This window comes from Choloepus didactylus, chromosome 8 (assembly GCF_015220235.1).
Source record: "Choloepus didactylus isolate mChoDid1 chromosome 8, mChoDid1.pri, whole genome shotgun sequence".
Classification (NCBI taxonomy): Eukaryota; Metazoa; Chordata; class Mammalia; order Pilosa; family Megalonychidae; genus Choloepus; species Choloepus didactylus.
The window spans coordinates 87,180,262-87,200,992 of record NC_051314.1 but is presented as its reverse complement, the minus strand read 5'-3'; the positions used below and the strand labels follow the sequence as shown (position 1 = coordinate 87,200,992).

General features: G+C 40.3%; 2 protein-coding genes and 1 pseudogene across 2 annotated transcripts; all 3 read left to right on the top strand.

Moving 5' to 3' along the window:
* Positions 1-479: 479 nt before the first annotated feature.
* LOC119543294 lies at positions 480-1,206 on the top strand (annotated as a pseudogene).
* A 6,517-nt stretch (positions 1,207-7,723) lies between these two features.
* On the top strand, positions 7,724-8,647 carry LOC119541254 (olfactory receptor 8S1-like). Its single transcript, XM_037845004.1, has one exon. It carries the CDS (start codon positions 7,724-7,726, stop codon positions 8,645-8,647), a length of 924 nt encoding a protein of 307 aa, XP_037700932.1.
* A 10,714-nt stretch (positions 8,648-19,361) lies between these two features.
* Positions 19,362-20,285, top strand: LOC119543365 (olfactory receptor 8S1-like). The gene has a single exon (XM_037848171.1). The coding sequence runs from the start codon at positions 19,362-19,364 to the stop codon at positions 20,283-20,285; it is 924 nt and encodes a 307-aa protein (XP_037704099.1).
* Positions 20,286-20,731: the final 446 nt, after the last annotated feature.

Below are 20,731 nucleotides of genomic sequence, written 5' to 3'. Positions count from 1 at the left end.
GAAAAAAAAAAGGAAATATAGAATGTAAGCTTTGTATCAATGTTGAATTTCTTGAACTTCTTAGCTGTGCTTAATGGGATTGCATAAAAGAATGTTCTTGTCAGTGGGAAAGGTATATGTGAATTATAGTGTTTGTTCAAAGATGTGTACAGCTTGCTCTCATATGTTCAGAGGACAGAGCAATAGATGATGGATGACAGATAGGCAGGGAAAGAGGGAGGGAAAGAAAGAAACGGTGGTGTGACAGGATGTTAAAGGTGATGGATTGGGGTATCAGGGGAGGGGGGGTTGGGGTATGCTGGGGTTCTATGTATCGGGTTTGTACTATTTTTGCAACTGTTCCTGTAAGTTTGAATTTATTTCAAAACAAAGTTGCTTAAAATAAAAAAATAATAATAAGGGGGGATCACCCTTGCTCTCTCGTATGGTTTGCTCCTTTCACTAGTGGTTCCACCACCCCTGTAGGCCAATATTCCAATATGGAGCATGACTTTACTGCATTGGAAGCCTGCTTCCCACTGGGAATTTGAAGTCCTGCCTTTTGATTCTGAATCAGTCTTTGGACGACATTTTGTCATTTTTGGAGCAAAGCTCTTTTAAAAGCCTGTATTGATGGAGGTGTCAACTGCTTATATGATACCACTGAAGGAGAGCAGGAAAGCTTTTTACCTGAATTCATCAATGGAGATTTTGATTCTATTAGGCCTTAAGTCAGAGAGTACTACAGTATTAAGAGTTGTGCGCTGTTTTCAACACCTGATCAAGACCACACTGACTTTACCAAGTGCCTCCAAGTGCTCCAAAAGAAGATAGAACAAAAACACCTACAGGTTGATATGATTGTGACACTGGGGGGACTTGGTGGACATTTTGACCAGACTGTGGCATCTGTGAGCTCCCTTTTTCAAACAACTGATATCACTTCTTTGTCAATTATAATAATTCATGAGAAATCTCTCACCTACCTGTTCCAACCAGGAAGCACAAGTTGCATGTAAACACTGGAGCGGAAGGTTATTGGTGTGGCCTTATACCTGTTGGATAGCCTTGCAATCAGGTTGCCACAACAGGCTTAAAGTGGAACCTCACCAGTCATATGCTTGGTTTTGGAATACTGGTCAGTACTTCTAATACCAACAATGGATCTGGGTAGTCACTGGGGAAACTGATCAGCGGCTCCTCTGGACCACGGCCATCAAAGACTAACCTATCAACCAGCATCCCTAGGTGTGCCTCTACCCTACCTCATTGCCAATGATTCATTGCTCAATAAGAACAGTTCACCTGGGTTTATTAGAAACTACAATTCCCCAGGAAGTCTGCTAGTTCAGATAATCCAGGGAACATTATAAATGACAGATCTGAATTTTACAGTGAAGGCAAAATTGTTATTTGTTAGGAAAGTAAATAAACTCTATTGTTTTCAGTTGGAAAGTTAGGTGAATCATTCTATTATAAAATTCAGTGCTGATTATTCTTCATTGTGTTATTAATCATTCCTTTTATCTTAGAAAATTGTTTGTAATTTTGAAGCCGATTAAACTCCTTGGACTCCCCCTGCTGGCCACCCTTAAACACTTTTAACAACAAGGGCTACTTCTGAAGTTTTTTAATATTATATTTCCCCATGTAATTTATATCACCTTTTACTGGAAAAAAAATTCCTTCCTGATTGGGATGTTAAAACTACACTAGTTTATTCTGGCCAATTACTGTATCTGGTATTGTCTTTTAAAAAATTAATCAAGTCATTGACCTAACTATTAAACTTGAGAACAGGTAATTGTGTAAGTTATAAGTGAAAAGAGAAATGGCATGAAAGATAAATAATTCTTGAAGCCCATCCCACTCACAAATTAATCCCCAAACTCAACTTGAAGCAAATGCCCTAAACTTTAGTGGAATGACTGATCAATATTGTCTCCATGTTAATTAAAACATAGACTGTAAAAGTTGTGCAGAAGAAACTTAAGCACAAAAATTCATTTCTTCTGGCAACTCAGACTGAAAAAAATTTGGCTTATAGAGCGCAATTTTATTCAAATAGTTTCACAGTCTATGGGGATAAATGAAGATAGTATAATAAAGAGCCTAGTGCTGAGAGCCTGTGTTTTTGTTCCAGTCTTGCCATTCACCTATGTTCCTGAACCCCTTTCCTCATCTGTAAAATGGAAGGGAATGGGGTTGGACTGATGAATCTGAGGTGCCTTCCCACACTCAAATTGTAAATTCTGGCACTTTACAGTTGTAAAGCAGGTAATGCACCTGCTTACTGACACTACCAGGTGAAACAACCTGGCCCATTGAATATACTCAAGTTTCTTTTCTAATGGGACCTTTTTCATTACATATATATACTTAATAAATCAAATGTTGCCATAGAAATAATTATTTAAACATGAACCTGCCCAACAGTTTTAGGGACACACAATCCTTAAGTTCCTAAGGAAAAGGAACAATGGCTGTTTCCTCCTTGGTGCTAACAACTCTGCCTATGAAAGGACAGTGTGAGGCTAAGATTATAACTTAAAAATGCAGAGGTGATCAGTGGAACTAACATTCAGTTCTGAACAGTTACTCATTAGAAAAAAATTAATTTTATGCAAATACATGTGAGATGTCAGATAAAAATATTTAATTATCCAAAATAATAATGATAAGGGGGCATAAAGGATGTGGGAATTTCTGAGCTTACTTTATTATTTTATTTCTTTTTATGGAGTAATGAAAATGTTCTAACCTTAATCATGGTGATGAATGCACAACTATGTGATGATACTGTGAGACATTGATTATATACTTTGGATTTTTTGCATGGTGTGTGAATACATAAGAATAAATTCACATTAAAAATATATGATGGTTAATCCTGTTGTGAATATGAGGAACACTTGTACATACACAAGAAAATGACCTGTGAATCGGTAGAGAGCCTCCGCGCAGCTCCCTGAAGAATTACTAAAGGCCATGCTCAGAATCATTGTGCCATGAGGAAAACGCCCGTATCTGATAGAACAAATTCTTTAAAATCCCTTTCTTATTACCCTCTTTTCATTCCCCACAAGCTTAATAATAGTTCTCTTCCAGGTATAAATAATTGCCTTAATTCAGAAACTTCAAATACTGCCCTGCACAGAATCCCCATGGGCCTTCTACTAAGTTTAACTTTCTAGTTAACTTGAAAGTGTGTAGTTAGTGAGTCCAGGGTTTCACTTCAGCCTGAGGCTTGGGGGAATACAGGGCATTGGCGCAGCTTCCCTTGAGGACTGGACCCAGCCCCAGGCAGCCCAAGCACAGGGAGGGTCTGAGTGGTTCCAGTAGAGAGTTCTTCCTGCAGGTGATGCTCTCAGCACCGTGTTCAGACTCGCAGGAAATAAATGAACACAGGCCAGGTTACTGGACCTGAGAGCACATAAGGAAGATTCAACAAAATGCATGCAGGTGTTCCAAAAGTGATTTCCTTTAGAGACACTGCTCTTCTCTATTCATGTAGTGACATGCATTGCAGAATTCCACTTTGGTTAAGGTACTGAAGAGAATAATCTCAACTTGGTGGTGATTATACAGCTTCTAGAACGTGATCTATGCTAATGTTCTGCACTTATGAACAAGAGAAAAGGCTGTCTGCTATATTGAGAGTAAATTGCCTGTGACACCAGTTCTCTTACGGGGGGATTTTACCTATGATGTGTCCACCCATGATGGGAAACCCAGAACACTCAAGGGCCACCTCCTCCAGCAAAAGCCAGGAACAGGTAATATCTTCTCTAATTCTCTTATTTCCCCCCTATTTTTCTTCCTGGTAAGTGCTCTATCTGTTTTAATTTTGCTGCCCTTTGTCTCTCTCACCCACACCCCTACCACTTCAAGATCCATTCCACTTCTTCCTAAGTCTGAGGCCCCCCTCCACCCTCTTCTCTCAGCTGGAGATGAAACCTTCCTGCACCTTGGCAGACTTTCTCTTCCACAGCATTGGTCCCTGACATTCCTTTTCCCCCAAATGGTGCATTTGTCCCAGCAGCCTTGGAAAGCATCTCAAAGTTGTCGCTTCCCCTTTGTGTAACAACGAGGACATGAGTATCTCACAGGTTGGCATAAATCTGCTCCAGCTTCAGCATCCCTAAACATTACAAAAAGTGCAACCAGGAATGAAATGAGGATGTCAGAGAGAGATACTGGAGTTTTGGAGCCACTTATTTCCCCTGGTTGCCCAGAACTCCAGGCAGGAGAACTGCCATTAAATGTCTTCAGTTACTGAACGACCTCATATCTAGGCACAACTAAGGCAGTGTGAATCCTGTGAGAGTGCACAGGAGCAGAGAGCTCTGAGAATAATTTCAAGGAATGAGCTTACCCTTGTTCCCCTCCTGCTTCCAGCATTGCAATCCTTCTCCCCAGTGAGTTTCCTTCCCATGTACTGAGCATCTAAATGTGGTACCTCAGCCCCCAGGCTCCTTCAAGCCCACTTGTTGAAGCTGACTTTCCACACACACCCTTCCCTCATTTCTTCATGCCAGAATTAGTTCAAATACCAATATTAGAAGGCACTTCGCTGGGTACCTAAATAATATCTCATGTGAAGTTCACCCACTTTCAAGTAGCTGATCTTTTGGGCAAGAAAAGGCAACTAAGTATCATCTCTCCCAATGTTAATTCTTGTTGACTTTGGATGGATCATTAAGGCAATGAAATGAGTGTGTAAATTTCTGTATGAAAGGTTGAGTAGAAAGATGCTTATTTTAATGAATCTTCTTGAAACCTATAAAATAGATATACTCAATATCAAGCTTTATCTCTTTGTAGGAGAAATTCATCAAATCACCAGGGAAACCGTGGGTATGAAATGTCTGTGCTAGAATAATGGTGAGACAGGACTGTCTAAATTCCATCTGAAATCTTCTTTGAATCTTCTACCTGTCTTGGTGATCAATCTTCCTATTTTTCCCTTTATGCTCTTAATGCTCTAATACCATTTTCTAAAGCTGGCATCTATTTCTTATATCTCAGATGAAATGAAGCCGGTATTTCCCTTCTATAGAGTATCCAAGCTTCCATTTATTTTCATGTTTAATTGATCAACATTTTAAATTCAAAGATTTGTCTCTCGTCAGTAAAGAAATCTTAGGTATCAGTTTGATTATATCATCCTCACAAAAGGTAGATATAAAGCAGGACAGAAAATGCTTCTCCAGAAATTCTACTATGTTCTTAATATGAGAGCTTGATGCCCTACAGGATACAAGGCCAGCCCCCACGAGTCAAATGCAAACATGGAAACAATTTTCAGAATAGCCTCACCCACTAAATTATTGGGAAGAATGTCTTCAATTTATCATTTTACTTTGCTTGCGTTTATTTCAGATAAAAGGTTAGCTTTAAACAGTATATTCAATGTTATCTTGCAGATCTTCAATAGTAACTTCCACAGCCGGTCATTCTTCATCATCACTGGAGCTCAGCACACAAAGGTGAATACTGCCCTGTCTGTCCCAGCTCACAGGTAACCCAGACTTGCATCTATGATGGGCTTAAGCTTGGGTTCGTTGTTACTAGGTCTAAGAGTTAAGTTTCTCATGATGGGAGAGCACCTGGTCTTAGCCTGATGGCAAGACAGTAGAAGCCAGAAGTAAGTTCTCTGAAACTGCACGATTAAACTTTGTGTGAATCCAGAAGGCTGCCTGGGCAGTTTGTGAACTGCCAAACAAATGCAGAATACTGGTAAATTAGCCTAAAAAAAGTCCAGTCCCAGCAAGAGTCATCAGACAGGACAGTGACTTACTACATGGCTGCATAATTATGGCTCAAATGATTCCAAATTGCCATCACCTCTAAAACAAACTGCCCATCGTCATGGTCCTATTAGATGCACACCTAACATCTAGGGCAAGATGATGCAAGAAAAGCTTAGGAAAAACAAAGAGATATTTTCACTCTACCCTTCATAGGACAATAAAAAAAATAAGATGTACACAACACAAATGCAAGCAGTTTCTTGCAAAAATGGCAAGAGTGTTTAGGGCTTCTACAAAATTGAGAGCCCATCAGAGATGTCACAGTGACATAAGAGGACATGGTCCATGCAGAGACCAGCATCCTTGAAATTCAGCACCTTCAGTTACGTGCATCATAGGTAGGAATCATGACAACATTTTTAGGAACACGACTATCAGCAAAACTGCTGCCTAACATGAGTGCTATTTGGGTCAATGGAAGGAAAGCAGAATATCAGGCTTGGAGTACTGAAGTGGTCTTGTATGAGGCAAACATGAATCATGTCTCAGAATAATCTGAGCGGTATAGTCTGAAGCTAACATAGAATGCATATGCCAGAGACACAGAAATGTTGATTTGTGCTGGTTACTTTTAAGATGTGGTCCATGAGCTAAAGGAGCTCACAGATCAGAGACAGAAACTGAGATACCTGATTAAGTGAATAAAAAAAGTAAAATTCAGGCTATGACATAAGGCACCTGAGAGCAAGGAACCACTTGAGTTGAACAGAGAGCTGGAGGTTGAGAGGAGGGAACAGTTAGAAGAGGCTGCAAGGAAAGAGCAGGATTTCCATGAAGCTGGATTTGCATGAAGGGCCACAGGAATTTCGATCTGAGCATCAAAGAGGTAAATACTTGAAAGAAAAACAGTGTGAGCAAAGGCACAAAAACAAATAGACTTGACTGCATGAGAAGCAGCCCAAGTGGCTGAAAGGTAGGTTAACAGCAGATGAGGAAGAAATGTGAAGAACTAACAAGGGTAGGAAACGTGGTCTTCATTCCCATGGACAAAGCCTACGCACTGGGCCAATAATTAGAAAACAAATGGAATTGATTTCCAGGTTCTTCTACTTGTTTTCAGCATATTACAAAATCATCCTGAATATCAGATTTCTCATGGATAAAATGGGGATAAGATTGCCTAACCTAGGAATCAGAATTGCCTGGATATTCTCTCAGATTTGTCGTGAGAACCAGTTGAGATAGTGGTTGGGATAGTGCTCTGTACAAAAATAAGTCCTATTAATATTAAATACACTGTTTAGGAAATAAGGAGACGAGCCAAAACATGACTTTCATGGACCCTAGAAAGAGTTTCCTTCCTGAGCCCCTTCTTTGAATAAATAATATTTAAAATTATTCTTGATGATTGCATTGCTATAAAGACAAACATGGTCGAGGCTGGAATATGTTCACTTTTTACTTCTGGCCTTAAAAGAGATGAAAAAATTTTCATGATTCCTGGAAAAATTATGAATTCTAGGCTCTGGGCCTCTTGTTCCCAATGGATAAGCCAGTTAGTGCAGGAACAATTGAACTATTTTGAGGGGGAAAAAAAAGAATGATTTGGAAATTGAGGAAAGAAGAGTAGGTTTAGAATATCACTACATGGATGTGCTAGAACTTTAAGGACTTCAGTACTGTAGGAAGAGTCCAGTGGAAGCTAAACACCCCGAATGGGGAAGTGGGCCCTTATTTTTTCAATAAATCCTCATTGAACAGACATAAGAATCTCTGAGGGATGTGAAGACCATTATACAAGATGGGCCATAGACAAGACAGGATAACATCTCTTACTTAGATACAGTGAGGGCAGCTTTCGATGTTTGAGCAGAGTCCAGGCAATGTAGGAAGGGGTATATAAGAAAAAGGGTGATATCCTGAAGGAGAAAGGAATAGTCAGTGGAGATCTTACCCCATCTTCCTACTTTATTCCAAGGAAATGTCTCTAAATGGCCTTGAGGAACCACAGCACAGTCACCGAGTTTATTCTCATGGGGCTGTCTGCCAACCCCCACATCGAGGCCCTGCTTTTCGTGCTCTTCCTGGTGATTTACCTCCTGACCCTGACGGGGAACCTGATGCTGCTGCTGGTGATCAGAGCTGATTCCCACCTCCACACCCCCATGTACTTCTTCTTGAGTAATCTATCATTCCTGGACCTCTGCTTCTCCTCTGTCACGGTGCCCAAGCTGCTGGTGGACCTCCTGTCTGAAAAGAAAACCATCTCAGTAGACGGCTGCCTAGCACAGGTCTTCTTTGTGGTCATCACTGCAGGGACTGAAGCATTTCTGCTCTCAGTGATGGCCTATGACCGCTATGCTGCCATCTGCCACCCACTGCTCTATGCACAGCTGATGAGCCACCATCTCTGTGTGAGGCTGGTGTTGGTCTCATGGGGCCTGGCCGGTCTCAATTCAGTTGCCATTGTGCTCCTGGCTGTTAGTCTCAACTTCTGTAAGGACCAAGTAATACACCACTACATCTGTGAGCTGCCCTCTCTCTTCCCTCTGTCTTGCTCTGATATCTCCATCAACACTGATATCCTGATCTGCATCATCTTACTCCATGGGTTTGGAACATCCCTCCCCATCTCCTTCTCTTATGCCCACATTATCTCCACAATTTTCACCATAAGTTCTACTACAGGCAGAAGCAAGGCCTTCAACACCTGCTCCTCCCACCTCATTGCAGTGATCCTGTTTTTTAGCTCAGGTTTGATTCACTACCTAAATCCTACCTCTAGTTCCAACCTGGATTTCCTTTTCTCTGTACAGTACAGTGTGGTCACACCCATGGTGAATCACCTCATCTACAGCCTAAAGAATAAGGAGGTGAAAACAACTGTGAAAAACACATTGGAGAAATATCTTTAATATTTTAAGTTAGTGAACAAGGATACAGAATGTTAGGGAATGAGTTTGTGTGGCCAGGGCTTATGGTGCAATTCCAGAACAGTAACTTGAAGGGACCCAAGAACCACGCACTCCCTGGTTATTATTGACAATGAAAAATAAAGCATATGCATCTCCACTCTGTTTTGTATCTATAGAACATAGTCTCTATGTACTTTTGTTCTCTCTTCCTACTCCACCACAACTTTCTTTCTAGTACTAATAGTTAGATGTTGGATCTCCTGAATTGATCATTTATGTATCTTACTTTTCACGCTTATGATTTTTTGTTTTATTGACTACTTTTTTTAAGATTGTATTCAATTTATTTTCTCCAGCAACTTTAAACCATTCTTGCTTCTTCCACTTTATATAAGTCCTTAGCCTTTCTTTATTAATTGCCTCTGCCATTTGGTGTCCGCTGGTTCTTCTCTCCTAGGTTTCATTGCCTTTAGCTTCTGTCTTTTTTCTCACACCTTCTGGGGCTTTTTCAGGGTCTCTCTGTGCTTTCATAGTCTTTCAAAGGACCCTAGTAAGAGGATAACACACACCATGAGTGAGGTGGGTCATATTTAAATTCTACTTACCAAAAAATCCTATTTGCAGTGGGTCCACAAAGGTATGATAAGTTTTAGAACATGATTTTCTGGGGTCCATAAGAATTTCAAACCATCACACCCACCATTAATAAAGCACTCCATAAAATCTATTCTCCATTATGTCATCCACACCCTTTTCACACTAATATATACGAAACTCTCTTAGTCTTTCTTCTGGCTGGTGGCATAAATTAAATAGTGAATATCAAAAATATCTATTGCATGACAACCATGCTCTGCCATCAACTGTTTCATCTCGTACAAGTCACTTTCATTTTCTCATTTAATAAACAAAGGATTAAACCAGATGTGATGGTTTAAATACATTTTACCCAGAATACATTGTTTTAAAAAAATCTTACATAGAAACATAGGCAAATAAAACTGATTAAAGCAGAGCTGCTCAGGATTAACTGAGAGATGGAGAGTATGAGAATACCTTTTACCAGCCTCCCAATAAATCTACCTGAAACCCTTAATGCCCGATAGGTTCCCTTCCTCAGCAACTACAGCTAGATGATTTCTATTGCTCCTCAAATAGTGTTAAGTCCTGAAGTGCCAGGCATGGTGTGCTGGTTTGTATATATTATGTCCCCCAGAAAAAGCCATGTTCTTTGATGCAATCTTGTGGGGCAGGCGTATCAGTGTGGATTAGGTTGGAACCTATTGGTTCAGCATTTCTATGGAGGTGTGGCCCCACCCATTCAGTATGGGCCTTGATTACTTCACTGGAGCTCTATAAAAGCTCAGACAGAAGGAGCTCACAGCTAGTTGTAGCTGAGACAGACATTTTGAAGATGGCCATTGGAAGCTGATGAAGACATTTTGGAGAATGCCATTTTGAAACGCAACCTGGGAGCAAGCAGATGCCAGCCATGTGCCTTCCCAGCCAACAGAGGTTTTCCAGATTCCAGTGGCCTTTCTCCAGTGAAGGTACCCTTTGTTGATGAACACTTTATGACCTTAAGACTGTAACTTTGTAATCAAATAAATCCCTTTTATAAAAGCCAATCCATTTCTGGTGTTTTGCATTCCAGCAGCATTAGCAAACCAGAATACACAATAAAGGTTTTTCCCTTATTTACACCTCATATTTACAGAGGCAGTGCCACTCAATGAGCAACATTTACCAAGCAAAGCAAAGTCATACCAAATTGGCCTCTGTTACAAGGGATAAAAGTTTACTTCTGAGAACTGAGAAATGTTGGCTAACATGAAATCAGATATTAAGTAATCAATAACAACTAGGTTTAATATTTCTCAAAGGATGACTTTAAAATATAATGCCTATAGGAGGAGAAGATGGCAGCATAGAGAGGAGTGGAAGCTAGTTAGTCCCCCTGGAACAACTAATAAACAACAAGGAACAACTAGTAAATAATCTGGAATAACTGCTGGTGGACAAATGTGACTGTCCACACATCATACACCAGCCTGGATTGGGAGGAATGCCTGAGATTACAGCATAAAATCTATAAGCAAAAACTGCAGACCTGAACCAAGAGCCCCTCTCCCATGGCAGCCCAAACTGCAAAGCCTCCCTGTGCTAGAGAACAGCACTCTCTGAACAAGTGAATATAGCACAGCCCAGCACCAACTGAGGGTTTAATTAACAAATGTTGACTCTTCAATACAAGCTATGAATCCCCAAAAAGCAGACAGAGGCTTTTGTGTTGACGACTGACCTTGGAGAGCCAGAGGACCTCTCTGGGAGTGAAGGGAAGCCCAGAGGACTAGGTGCTGTCTCTGGTCAATGGGTGAAACTGAGGGTGGCCATTGACAGGCCCTGAAGGGGGGCTTTCTGTCCCTTTTTCTGCTCAATGGAGAAAGGTTCAGCCATCTTCAGTACCCAGCACTTTGACACATACAAGGGTGGAGGTAGCAGAGGCAAAGAGACTACTCAAAAGCAAATGATATCTCCCCAGGGGGTGTAATTTCCCTAAGAGGAAAGAGGTGGTGCCAAGCTCTACTAACCGCCTTCCATTCAGAACTAGATCCCAGAGCCTGGGGGAAAACAGCCACAGGCCACACCTCCTTACACCAGTCTGGAGCTACAGGCTTATAGGTGCCACCTGCTGGGTGGAAAAACACAGTGACTTGAGGCCTCACAGGGTGTATTAATCTTCTAAGACTCACCCTCAGGGAGATGTGACACTATTGCCTTTTTCTGAGACCCGAGCCTGTTCTGGTCTGGGAAAACCTGATTGGGGTAACCAAGGAAACCAGATGCCTAGACAACAGAAAACTACACCCTACACTAAGAAAAATGAAGTTATGGCCCAGTCAAAGGAACAAACTTACACTTCAACTGAGATACAGGAATTGAAACAACAAATGCTAAATCAATTCAAAAAGCTTAGGGAAAATGTGGCAAAAAAGATGAAGCATATAATGAAAACACTGGGTGTACATAAGGTAGAAATCAAAAGTTCGAAAAAACAACTGGCAGAATCTATGGAAATGAAAGGCACAACACAAGAGATGAGACATACAACAGCAGCTCTCAAGAGGCAGAAAAAAACATTCAGGAACTGGAGAGCAAGACACCTGAAAGCCTACACACAAAAGAAAAGATAGAGAAAGAATGGAAAAATATGAGCAACATCTCCAGGAACTTAAGGACAAAACAAAATGCAGGAGTGTACATGTCATTGGTGTCCCAGAAGGAGAAGAGAAGGGAAAAGGGGCAGAAGCAATAATAGAGGAAAATCAATGAAAATTTCCTATCTCTTATGAAAGACATAAAATTATAGATCCAAGAAGCACAGCATACCCCAAACAGAACAGATCTGAATAGGCCTATGCCAAGACACTTAATAATCAGATTATCAAACATCAAAGATTAAAAAAAGAATCCTGAATGCAGCAAGAGAAAAGTGATCCATCACATACAAAGGAAACTTGATAAGACTATGTGCAGATTTCTCAATAGAAACCATGAAGGTAAGAAGGAAGTAGGGTGATATATTTTAGGTACTGAAAGAGAAAAACCACCAACCAAGAATCCCATATCTGGCAAAACTGTCCTTCAAATATGAGAGAGAGCTTAAAATATTCTCAGACAGACAATGACACAGTTTGTGAATAAGATGCCTGCTCTACAGGAAAGACTAAAGGGAGCACTACAGACAGAAAGGAAAAGACAGGAGTGAGAGGTTTGGAACACAATTTTGGGAGATAGTAGCACAGCAATGTAAGTACACTGAACAAAGATGACTGTGAGTATGGTTGAAAGAGGAAGGTTGGGAGCATGTGGGACACCACAAGGAAAGAAGACTGGGACTTTATAACTCAGTGAAAACTAGGGTGCTCAACAATTGTGACAAAAGGTACAGATATGTTTTTACATGAGGTAGAACAAATGAATGTCAAAATTGCAAGGTGTTAAAAATAGGGTGGGATTGGGGGAAAAATACAATCAGTGAAAATTAGAGATTATAATTAACAGAAATATTGTATTATGCTTCCTTCAATGTAACAAAGGCAATATACCAAAGCTAAATGCATATGGAGGGGACACAGGGAACGGGTATGGGACTCTTGGCATTGGAGATGTTGTCTGACTCTTTATTCTACTTTACTTTAATGCTGTCTTTCCTTTTACAACTTCCTAGCTGTCATGTGTTTTTTTCTTTCTTTCTTTCTTTTTTCTTTCATCTCTCTACCTTCTTTGACTCTTCCTCCTTCTTTGTGGAAGAAGTGAAGATGTCCTTATGTAGATAGTGGTGATGGTGGTGAATACATAAATACATGACTATACAGGAACTATCAATTGTTTACTTTGGAGGGAATGTATTGTGTGTGAACAAAACTGTCTTTAAAAAATGGGTTGATGAAGAAACCTTGAGGACACTATATTGAGTGAAATAAGACAGACACATAAGGACAAATATTGCAGGGTCTCACTGACATGAACTAGATATAATATGTAAACTCATAGACATGAAATATAGTTACCAGGATATAGAACAGGGCTAAAGAATGGGAAGAAGTTGCTTATTATGAGCACAATGTTCAACTAGGGTGAACTTAAATGTTTGGAAGTAGACAGAGGTGATGGTAGCACATTGTGAGAATGACTAACAGTGCTGAATGTAGTGGAAAGGGTAAGCTCAGAGTCATGTATGTCACCAGAAGGAAAGTTGGAGGTTAAAGATGGGAATGTATAAAACAGTGACTCTTGTGGTTGACAATGTCCATGATTAACTATACAAACATTAAAAATCTCTCTCATGAACTAGAGCAAATGTATGACATTATAACTAGAAGTTAATAATAGAGGGGCATATAGGAAAATAAAATATACCTATTGCAAACTATATACTACAGTTAGTAGTATTTTAACATTCTTTCTCCAACAGTACCAAAGGTACCAAACCAAAACAATGAATCAATAATGGAGGTGGGTGTGGTTAGGAGTATGGGAGCATTTGAGTTTCCTTATTTTGTCTTTATTTCTTTTCTGGAGTAATGAAAATGATCTAAAAATTGAAAAAAAATTAATTGTGTTGATGGATGGACAGCTCTATGGTGGTACCGTGGGCAATTGATTGTACACTTTGGATCTTTGGATAATTGTATGGTTCGTAAACAATCTCAATAAAAAAAATACAAGCTGAAAAAATATATATATATTATGCCTATATACCCCTATGAGGGCTTAGGTAGATGAGAAGGAACATGTCTTATTATCTTTGAAGACCGTTCTTATGTCTAAACTTGGTATTCTGCGGAAATGTTAAATAAACTAACATTCTGTTGACTTTGGCATGGCCTCAATTGAATTAATGGAGAATTGTACTCTGTTATTTGTATGTCAATTCCAATAATATGTTGATGACTCTTTTGTGCTAAACATAAGAAATAAAATACTTTTACTTTTGACCTTCTAAACCCATTGCTTCAATTATTAATTCACTGTATGTTCAATTTATTAACTTGTAACTGAAAATTCATTACATGCTTGTAATATAGAAACTCTAGAAACACGAGAACAGTGAATTTCCCAGTCTGGGGTTATTGTCTCTCATTTAATAAATATGAAGGAAAATCCTACTGTGAATCTGAGAAAAACTTGTATGCACAAAAGAAAATGACCAGTGACTTGGTAGTGTGCCACAGCACAGCTCCACTGAGAATTCCTAAAGGCCATGCTCAGCCCCATTGTGCCATGAGGGAAACGTCCGTTGACCAGAGGAATATATTCTTTAAAATCCTCTTTTCATTCCCCACAAGCTTAATAATGAATCTTTTCTAGGTTTTAAACAATTGCCTTAATTCAGTAACTTCAAATACTGCCCTGCACAGAATCCCCATGTGCCTTCTACTAAGTTTAACTTTCTAGTTAACTAGAAACTGTGTAGTTACTGAGTCCAGAGCTTGACTTCACCCCGAGGCTTCGGGGAATACAGGGCACAGAACCAGCATCCCCTGAGGACTGGACCCAGCCCCTGCAGCCCAAGCACAGGGAGGGTCGGAGTGGTCCCAGTAGAGAGTTCTTCCTGCAGGTGATGCTCTCAGCACCATGTTCAGACTCACAGGAAATAAATGGAGACAGGCCAGGTTACTGGACCTGAGGACACAGAAGGAAGACTCAATGGAATGCATGCCAGGTGTTCCAAAAGTGATCTTCTTTAGAGATATGGCTCTTCTCAATTCATGTAGTGACCTGCATTGCAGAATATCACTCTAGGTTAAGGTACTGAAGAAAATAATCATGACTCGGTGGTGATTCTAGTGGTTCTAGAACCTGATCTTTGCTAATGTTCTGAACCTATGAACAAGAGAAAAGGCTGTCTACTATGTTGAGAGTCAGTAACCTGTGAACCCAGTTCTTGTACGGGGAGATTTTACCTATGATGTGTCCACCCAGGATATGGGAAACGCAGAACACTGAAGGGCCACCCCCTCCAGAAAAAGCCAGGAACAGGTAATATCTTCTCTAATTCTCTGATTTCTCCCCTGTTTTTCTTCCTGGTAAATGTTCTATCTGTTTTAATTTTGCTGCCCATTGTTTCCCTCACACATACCCTTACCACTTCAAGATCCATTCCACTTCTTCCTAAGTCTGAGGCCCCCCTCCACCCTCTTCTCTCAGCTGGAGATGAAAACTTCCTGCACCTTGGCAGACATTCTCCTCCACAGCATTGAGCCCTGAGATTCCTGCTCCCCCAAATGGTGCATTTGTCCCAGCAGCCTTGAAAAGCATCTCAAAGTTCTCCCTTCCCTCCCTGAGGACACAGGTAACTCACAGGCTGGCGTAAATCTGCTCCTGCATCAGGAGCAACCAGGAATGAAATGAGGATGTCAGAGAGAGATACTAGAGTTTTAGAACTCCTCATTCCTCTGCTTATCCAGAACTCCAGTCAGGAGAACTGCCATACGTGTCTTCAGTTATTGAATGACCTGATATCTAGGCACAACTAAGGCAGTGTGAATCCTGTGAGAGTGCACAGGAGCACAGAGCTCTGAGAATAATTTCAAGGAATGAGCTTACCCTTGGACCCTTCCTGCTTACAGCATTGGGATCCTTCTCCCCAGTCAGTTTCCTCCCCATGTACCCAACATCTGAATGTGGCGCCTCAGCCCCCAGGCTCCCTCACGCTTCATTGTTGAAGCTGACCTTCCACACACACCCTTCCCTCATTTCTTCATGCCAGAATTAGTTGAAACACCAATATGAAAGGGAAAAGTGAAATGAAACAAAATAAATTTTCAATGGCTGAGAGGCTTCAAATGGAGTTGAGAGGTCATTCTGGAGGTCATTCTTCTGCACTATATAGATATCCCTCTGTAGTTTTTAGTTTATTGAAATACACTAGAAGGAAATACCTGTAACTGTAAAACTGCAACCCAGTAGCCTTGATTCTTGAAGACAGTTGTTTAACTAGGTATCTTACATGGTGTGACTGTGTGATTGTGAAAACCTTGCAGTTCACACTCCCTTTATCGAGTATACGGACAGATAAGCAGCAAAATGGGAACAAAAATTAATTGATAAATAGAGTGGGATGGGGAGCATGGGATGTTTTAGGTGTTCTTTTTTACTTTTTTTTTGGATTAATGGAAGTGAGCAAAAATTGTGGTGATGAAGCACAAGTATATGACAGTATTTTGAACAATTGATTGTACACTGTGGATGATGGTGTGGTATGTGAATATATCTCAATAAAACTTTATTTTAAAATAAAAACCAATATCAGAAGGCACTTTGCTGGGTACCTAAATAGTATCTCATGTGTTGTCAACCCTCTTTCAACTATTGACCCTTTGGGCAAGATCAGGTACCATCTCTCTCATAATAGTTTCTTGTTAACTTTTAATAGATTTTTAATTAATGTGTAAATTTCTGTATTAAAGATTGACTAGGAAGATGCTTATTTTAGTGAAACTTCTTGAAACCTGTAAAATAAATGTACTCAGTTTTGAGCTATATCTCTTTATAGGAGAAATTCACCAAATAACCATGGTAGCCATGGATATGAAGTGTCTGGGCTAAGATAATGGTAAGACAGGACTTGTCCAAAATCATTCTGAAATCTTCTTTGCATCTTCTACCTCTCTCCATGATCAAACTCCCTATCTTTTTCCCTTTAGGTTTTCAATGCTCTCATCCCATGTTCTGGAGCAGGCATCTGTCTTTTATATTTCAGATGAAATTAAGTCAATATTTCCATTCTATAGAGTACCAAAGCTTCCATTCATTTTCATGATTAATTAATCTAGGCCTTAATTTCAAAGATTTGTCTGTGGTCATTAAAGAAACCTCAAGTGTCAGTTTGATTACATCATCCTGACAAAAGGTAGATATAAAGCAGGACAGAAAATGGTTTTCCAGAAATTCTACTATGTTCTTAGCATGAGAGCTTGGAGCTCTTTGGGACACTAGGCCAGTCCCCTCATGAGTCAAATGGAAGAACAGGAACAATTTTCAGAATATCTCTATCCACAAATACTTTGAAATGTCTGAATTATTGGGGATAATGGCTTCAATTTATCAGTTTATTTTGCTTGTGTACATTCCAGATAAAATGTTGATTTAAACAGTATATTCAGTTTCATTCACACAGAATCCTTAAAAGTAACTTCCACAGCTGGACATTCTTCATCATCACAGGATCTCAGGCAACAAAGGTGAACCCTGCCCTGCTTGCCCCAGCTCAAAGGTAGCCCAGACCTGAATCTACTAGGTCCAGGAATGACATTTCTTATGATGAGATAGCATCTGGTCTTAGATTGTGGGCAAGGCAGGAAGAGCCAGAAGTAAGCTCTCTGAATATTCAGGATTAAAGTTTTTGTGAATCCAGAAGGCTGCTCGGGCACTGTGTGAACTGCTAAATAAAAGCAGAATACTGGTAAGTTAGCCCAAAAATTTCCAGTCCTGGCAGGAATCTTCACACAGGACAACTTAATACATGGCTACATAATTTATGGTTTAAATGATTCTAAATTGCCATCACCTCTACATAAACTGCCCATCATCATGGTCCTACTGGAAGCATACCTGAAACCCAAGGCAAAATCATGCAAAAAAAAAAGCACAGGGAAAACTATATTTTCACTCTACCCTTCATGGACAATAAAAAAATAAGACATACACAACACAAATGCAAGCAGCTTCTTGCAAAATGGCAAGAGAGCTTGCGGCTTCTACAAAACTGAGAGCACATCAGAGGTGTTATAGTGACATAAGAGGACATGGTCCATGCAGGGAACAGCTTTCTTGAAATTCAGCACTTGCGGTCATGAGCATCAAAGGTAGGAATCATGACAACTTTTTTTTAGCAGTACTATCAACAACACTGCCGACTGAAATTAGTGCTATTTGGGGCAATGGAATGAAAGGAGACTATTAGGCTTGGAATACTGAAGTGATCTTGTATGAGGCAAACATGAATCATGTCTCAGAATAATCAGAGGTATAGTCTGATGCTAACGTAGAATGAGTATGCACAGAGCCAGAGAAATGCTGATTTGTGCTGGTTATTTTTAAGATGTGGTCCATGAGCTGAAGGAGCTCACAGTCCAGAAAGGGAAACTGAGATACCTGCTTAACCTTAATGAATGAAATAGTAAATTCAGGCTACGACATAAGGTACCTGAGAGCAAGGAGCCACTTGAGTTGAACAGAGAGCTATGAGTTGAGAGGAGGGAGCAGTTAGAAGAGGCTGCAAGGAAAGAGCAGGATTTCCATGAAGCTGAATTTGCATGAACAGCCACAAAGTTTGGATCTGTGCATCAAAGGTGTAAATATTTGAAAGGAAAACAACGTGAGCAAAGACACAGAAACAAATAGACCTGTCTGCATGAAAAGCAACCCAAGTGGCTGAAAAGTAGGTTAAGGGCAGATGAGGAAGAAGTCTGGAGAACTAACCAGGGTAGGAAACGTGGCCTTCAACCCTGTGGACCAAGCCTCTGCCCTGGGCCAATAATTAGCAAACACATGGATTTGATTTCCTGATTTTCTACCTGTTATCAGCATATTACAAAATCACTCTGAATATCAGATTTCTCATGGATAAAATAGAGAATTGTCATGAGAATCAATTGAGATAGTGGTTGGGATAGTTCTCTGAATACAATAAAGTCCTATTAAAATTAAATCCACCATTTAAGAAAGGAGAAGCAGAGCAAAATCTTGCCTCCTACATCCACAGAAACATTTGCCTTGCATGCCCTTTCTTCAAATTAAATAATACTGAAAATTATACTTGTTGACTGCATGCTATAAAGATAAATATAATCCAAGCTGGAATATTTTCACATTTTCTTCAGACCTTAAAAGAAATGAAAACATAATTATGGACCAGGACAAATTATGAGTTCTAGACTTTGTTTCTATTGTTCATGACAGATAAGTCAGCCTAGAAGAGGAGGCATTAAATTATTTTCAGAGAAAAAAAAATAATTTGGAAATTGTTTGGAGAAGAATAGGTTTAGGAAATTACAGTAAAGGCTGCTTTAATTGTTTGAGTACAAAGTTCAGGGAACAACAAAAAGGGTATATACGAATAAGAGGTGATATCCTGAAGGAGAAAGGAAAAATCAGTGGAGATCTCACCCCATCTTCCTACTTTATTCCAAGGAAATATCTGTAAATGGCCTTGAGGAACCACAGCACAGTCACCGAGTTTATTCTCATGGGGCTGTCTGCCGACCCCCACATCGAGGCCCTGCTCTTCGTGCTCTTCCTGGTGATTTACCTCCTGACCCTGATGGGGAACCTGATGCTGCTGCTGGTGATCAGAGCTGATTCCCACCTCCACACACCCATGTACTTCTTCTTGAGTAATCTATCATTCCTGGACCTCTGCTTCTCCTCTGTCACGGTGCCCAAGCTGCTGGTGGACCTCCTGTCTGAAAAGAAAACCATCTCGGTAGATGGCTGCCTGACCCAGGTCTTCTTTGTGTTCATTACTCCAGGGACTGAAGCCTGTCTGCTCTCAGTGATGGCCTATGACCGCTATGCTGCCATCTGCCACCCGCTGCTCTATGCACAGGTGATGAGCCACCAGCTCTGTGTGAGGCTGGTGTTGGTCTCCTGGGGACTGACCGGTCTCAATTCAGTTGTCATTGTGCTCCTGGCTGTTAGTCTGGACTTCTGTGAGGACCAAATCATACACCACTACAGCTGTGAGCTGCCCTCTCTCTTCCCTCTGTCGTGCTCTGATATCTCCATTGATACCTATATCCTGATCTGGTCCACCTTACTGCATGGGCTTGGAACATCCCTCCCCATCTTCTTCTCTTATGCCCGCATTATCTCCACTATCTTGACCATCAGTTCTACAACAGGCAGAAGCAAGGCCTTCAAAACCTGCTCCTCCCACCTCATTTCAGTGATACTGTACTTTGGCTCAGGTATGATTCGCTATCTCAATCCCACCTCTGATTCCTCCCTGGATTTGCTTTTCTCCTTGCAGTATGGTGTGGTCACACCCATGGTGAATCCCCTAATCTACAGCCTAAAGAACAAGGAAGTGAAAGCAGCTGTGAAAAAGACATTGGAGAAATATCTTTAATATTTTAGTTAGTGAACAAGGACACAGAACGTTAGGAAATGAGTTTGTGTGGCCGAGGGCTTGAATTTAAGGTAGAATTCCATTATAGGAACTTGAAGGGACCCAAGAACCACCCATTCCTTGGTTATTATTGACAATGAAAAATAAAACATATGAAATTCTATCTTGTTTTATATCTATAGAACATCATCTATATTTACTTTTGTTCTCTCTTCCTCCACCACCACCTCCTTTCAAGAAGTCATGCTTAGATGTTGGATCTCCTGAATTGGTCATTTACATATCTTACCTTTTCAATCTTATGATTTTTTCTGTTTAATTGACTACTTTGTTGAAGATTGTGTTCAATTTATTTTCTCCAACAATTTTAAACCATTCTTATTTCTTCCACTTTCTATAGGTCCTTAGCCTTTCTTTATGAATTCCCTCTGCCATATGGCGTCCAC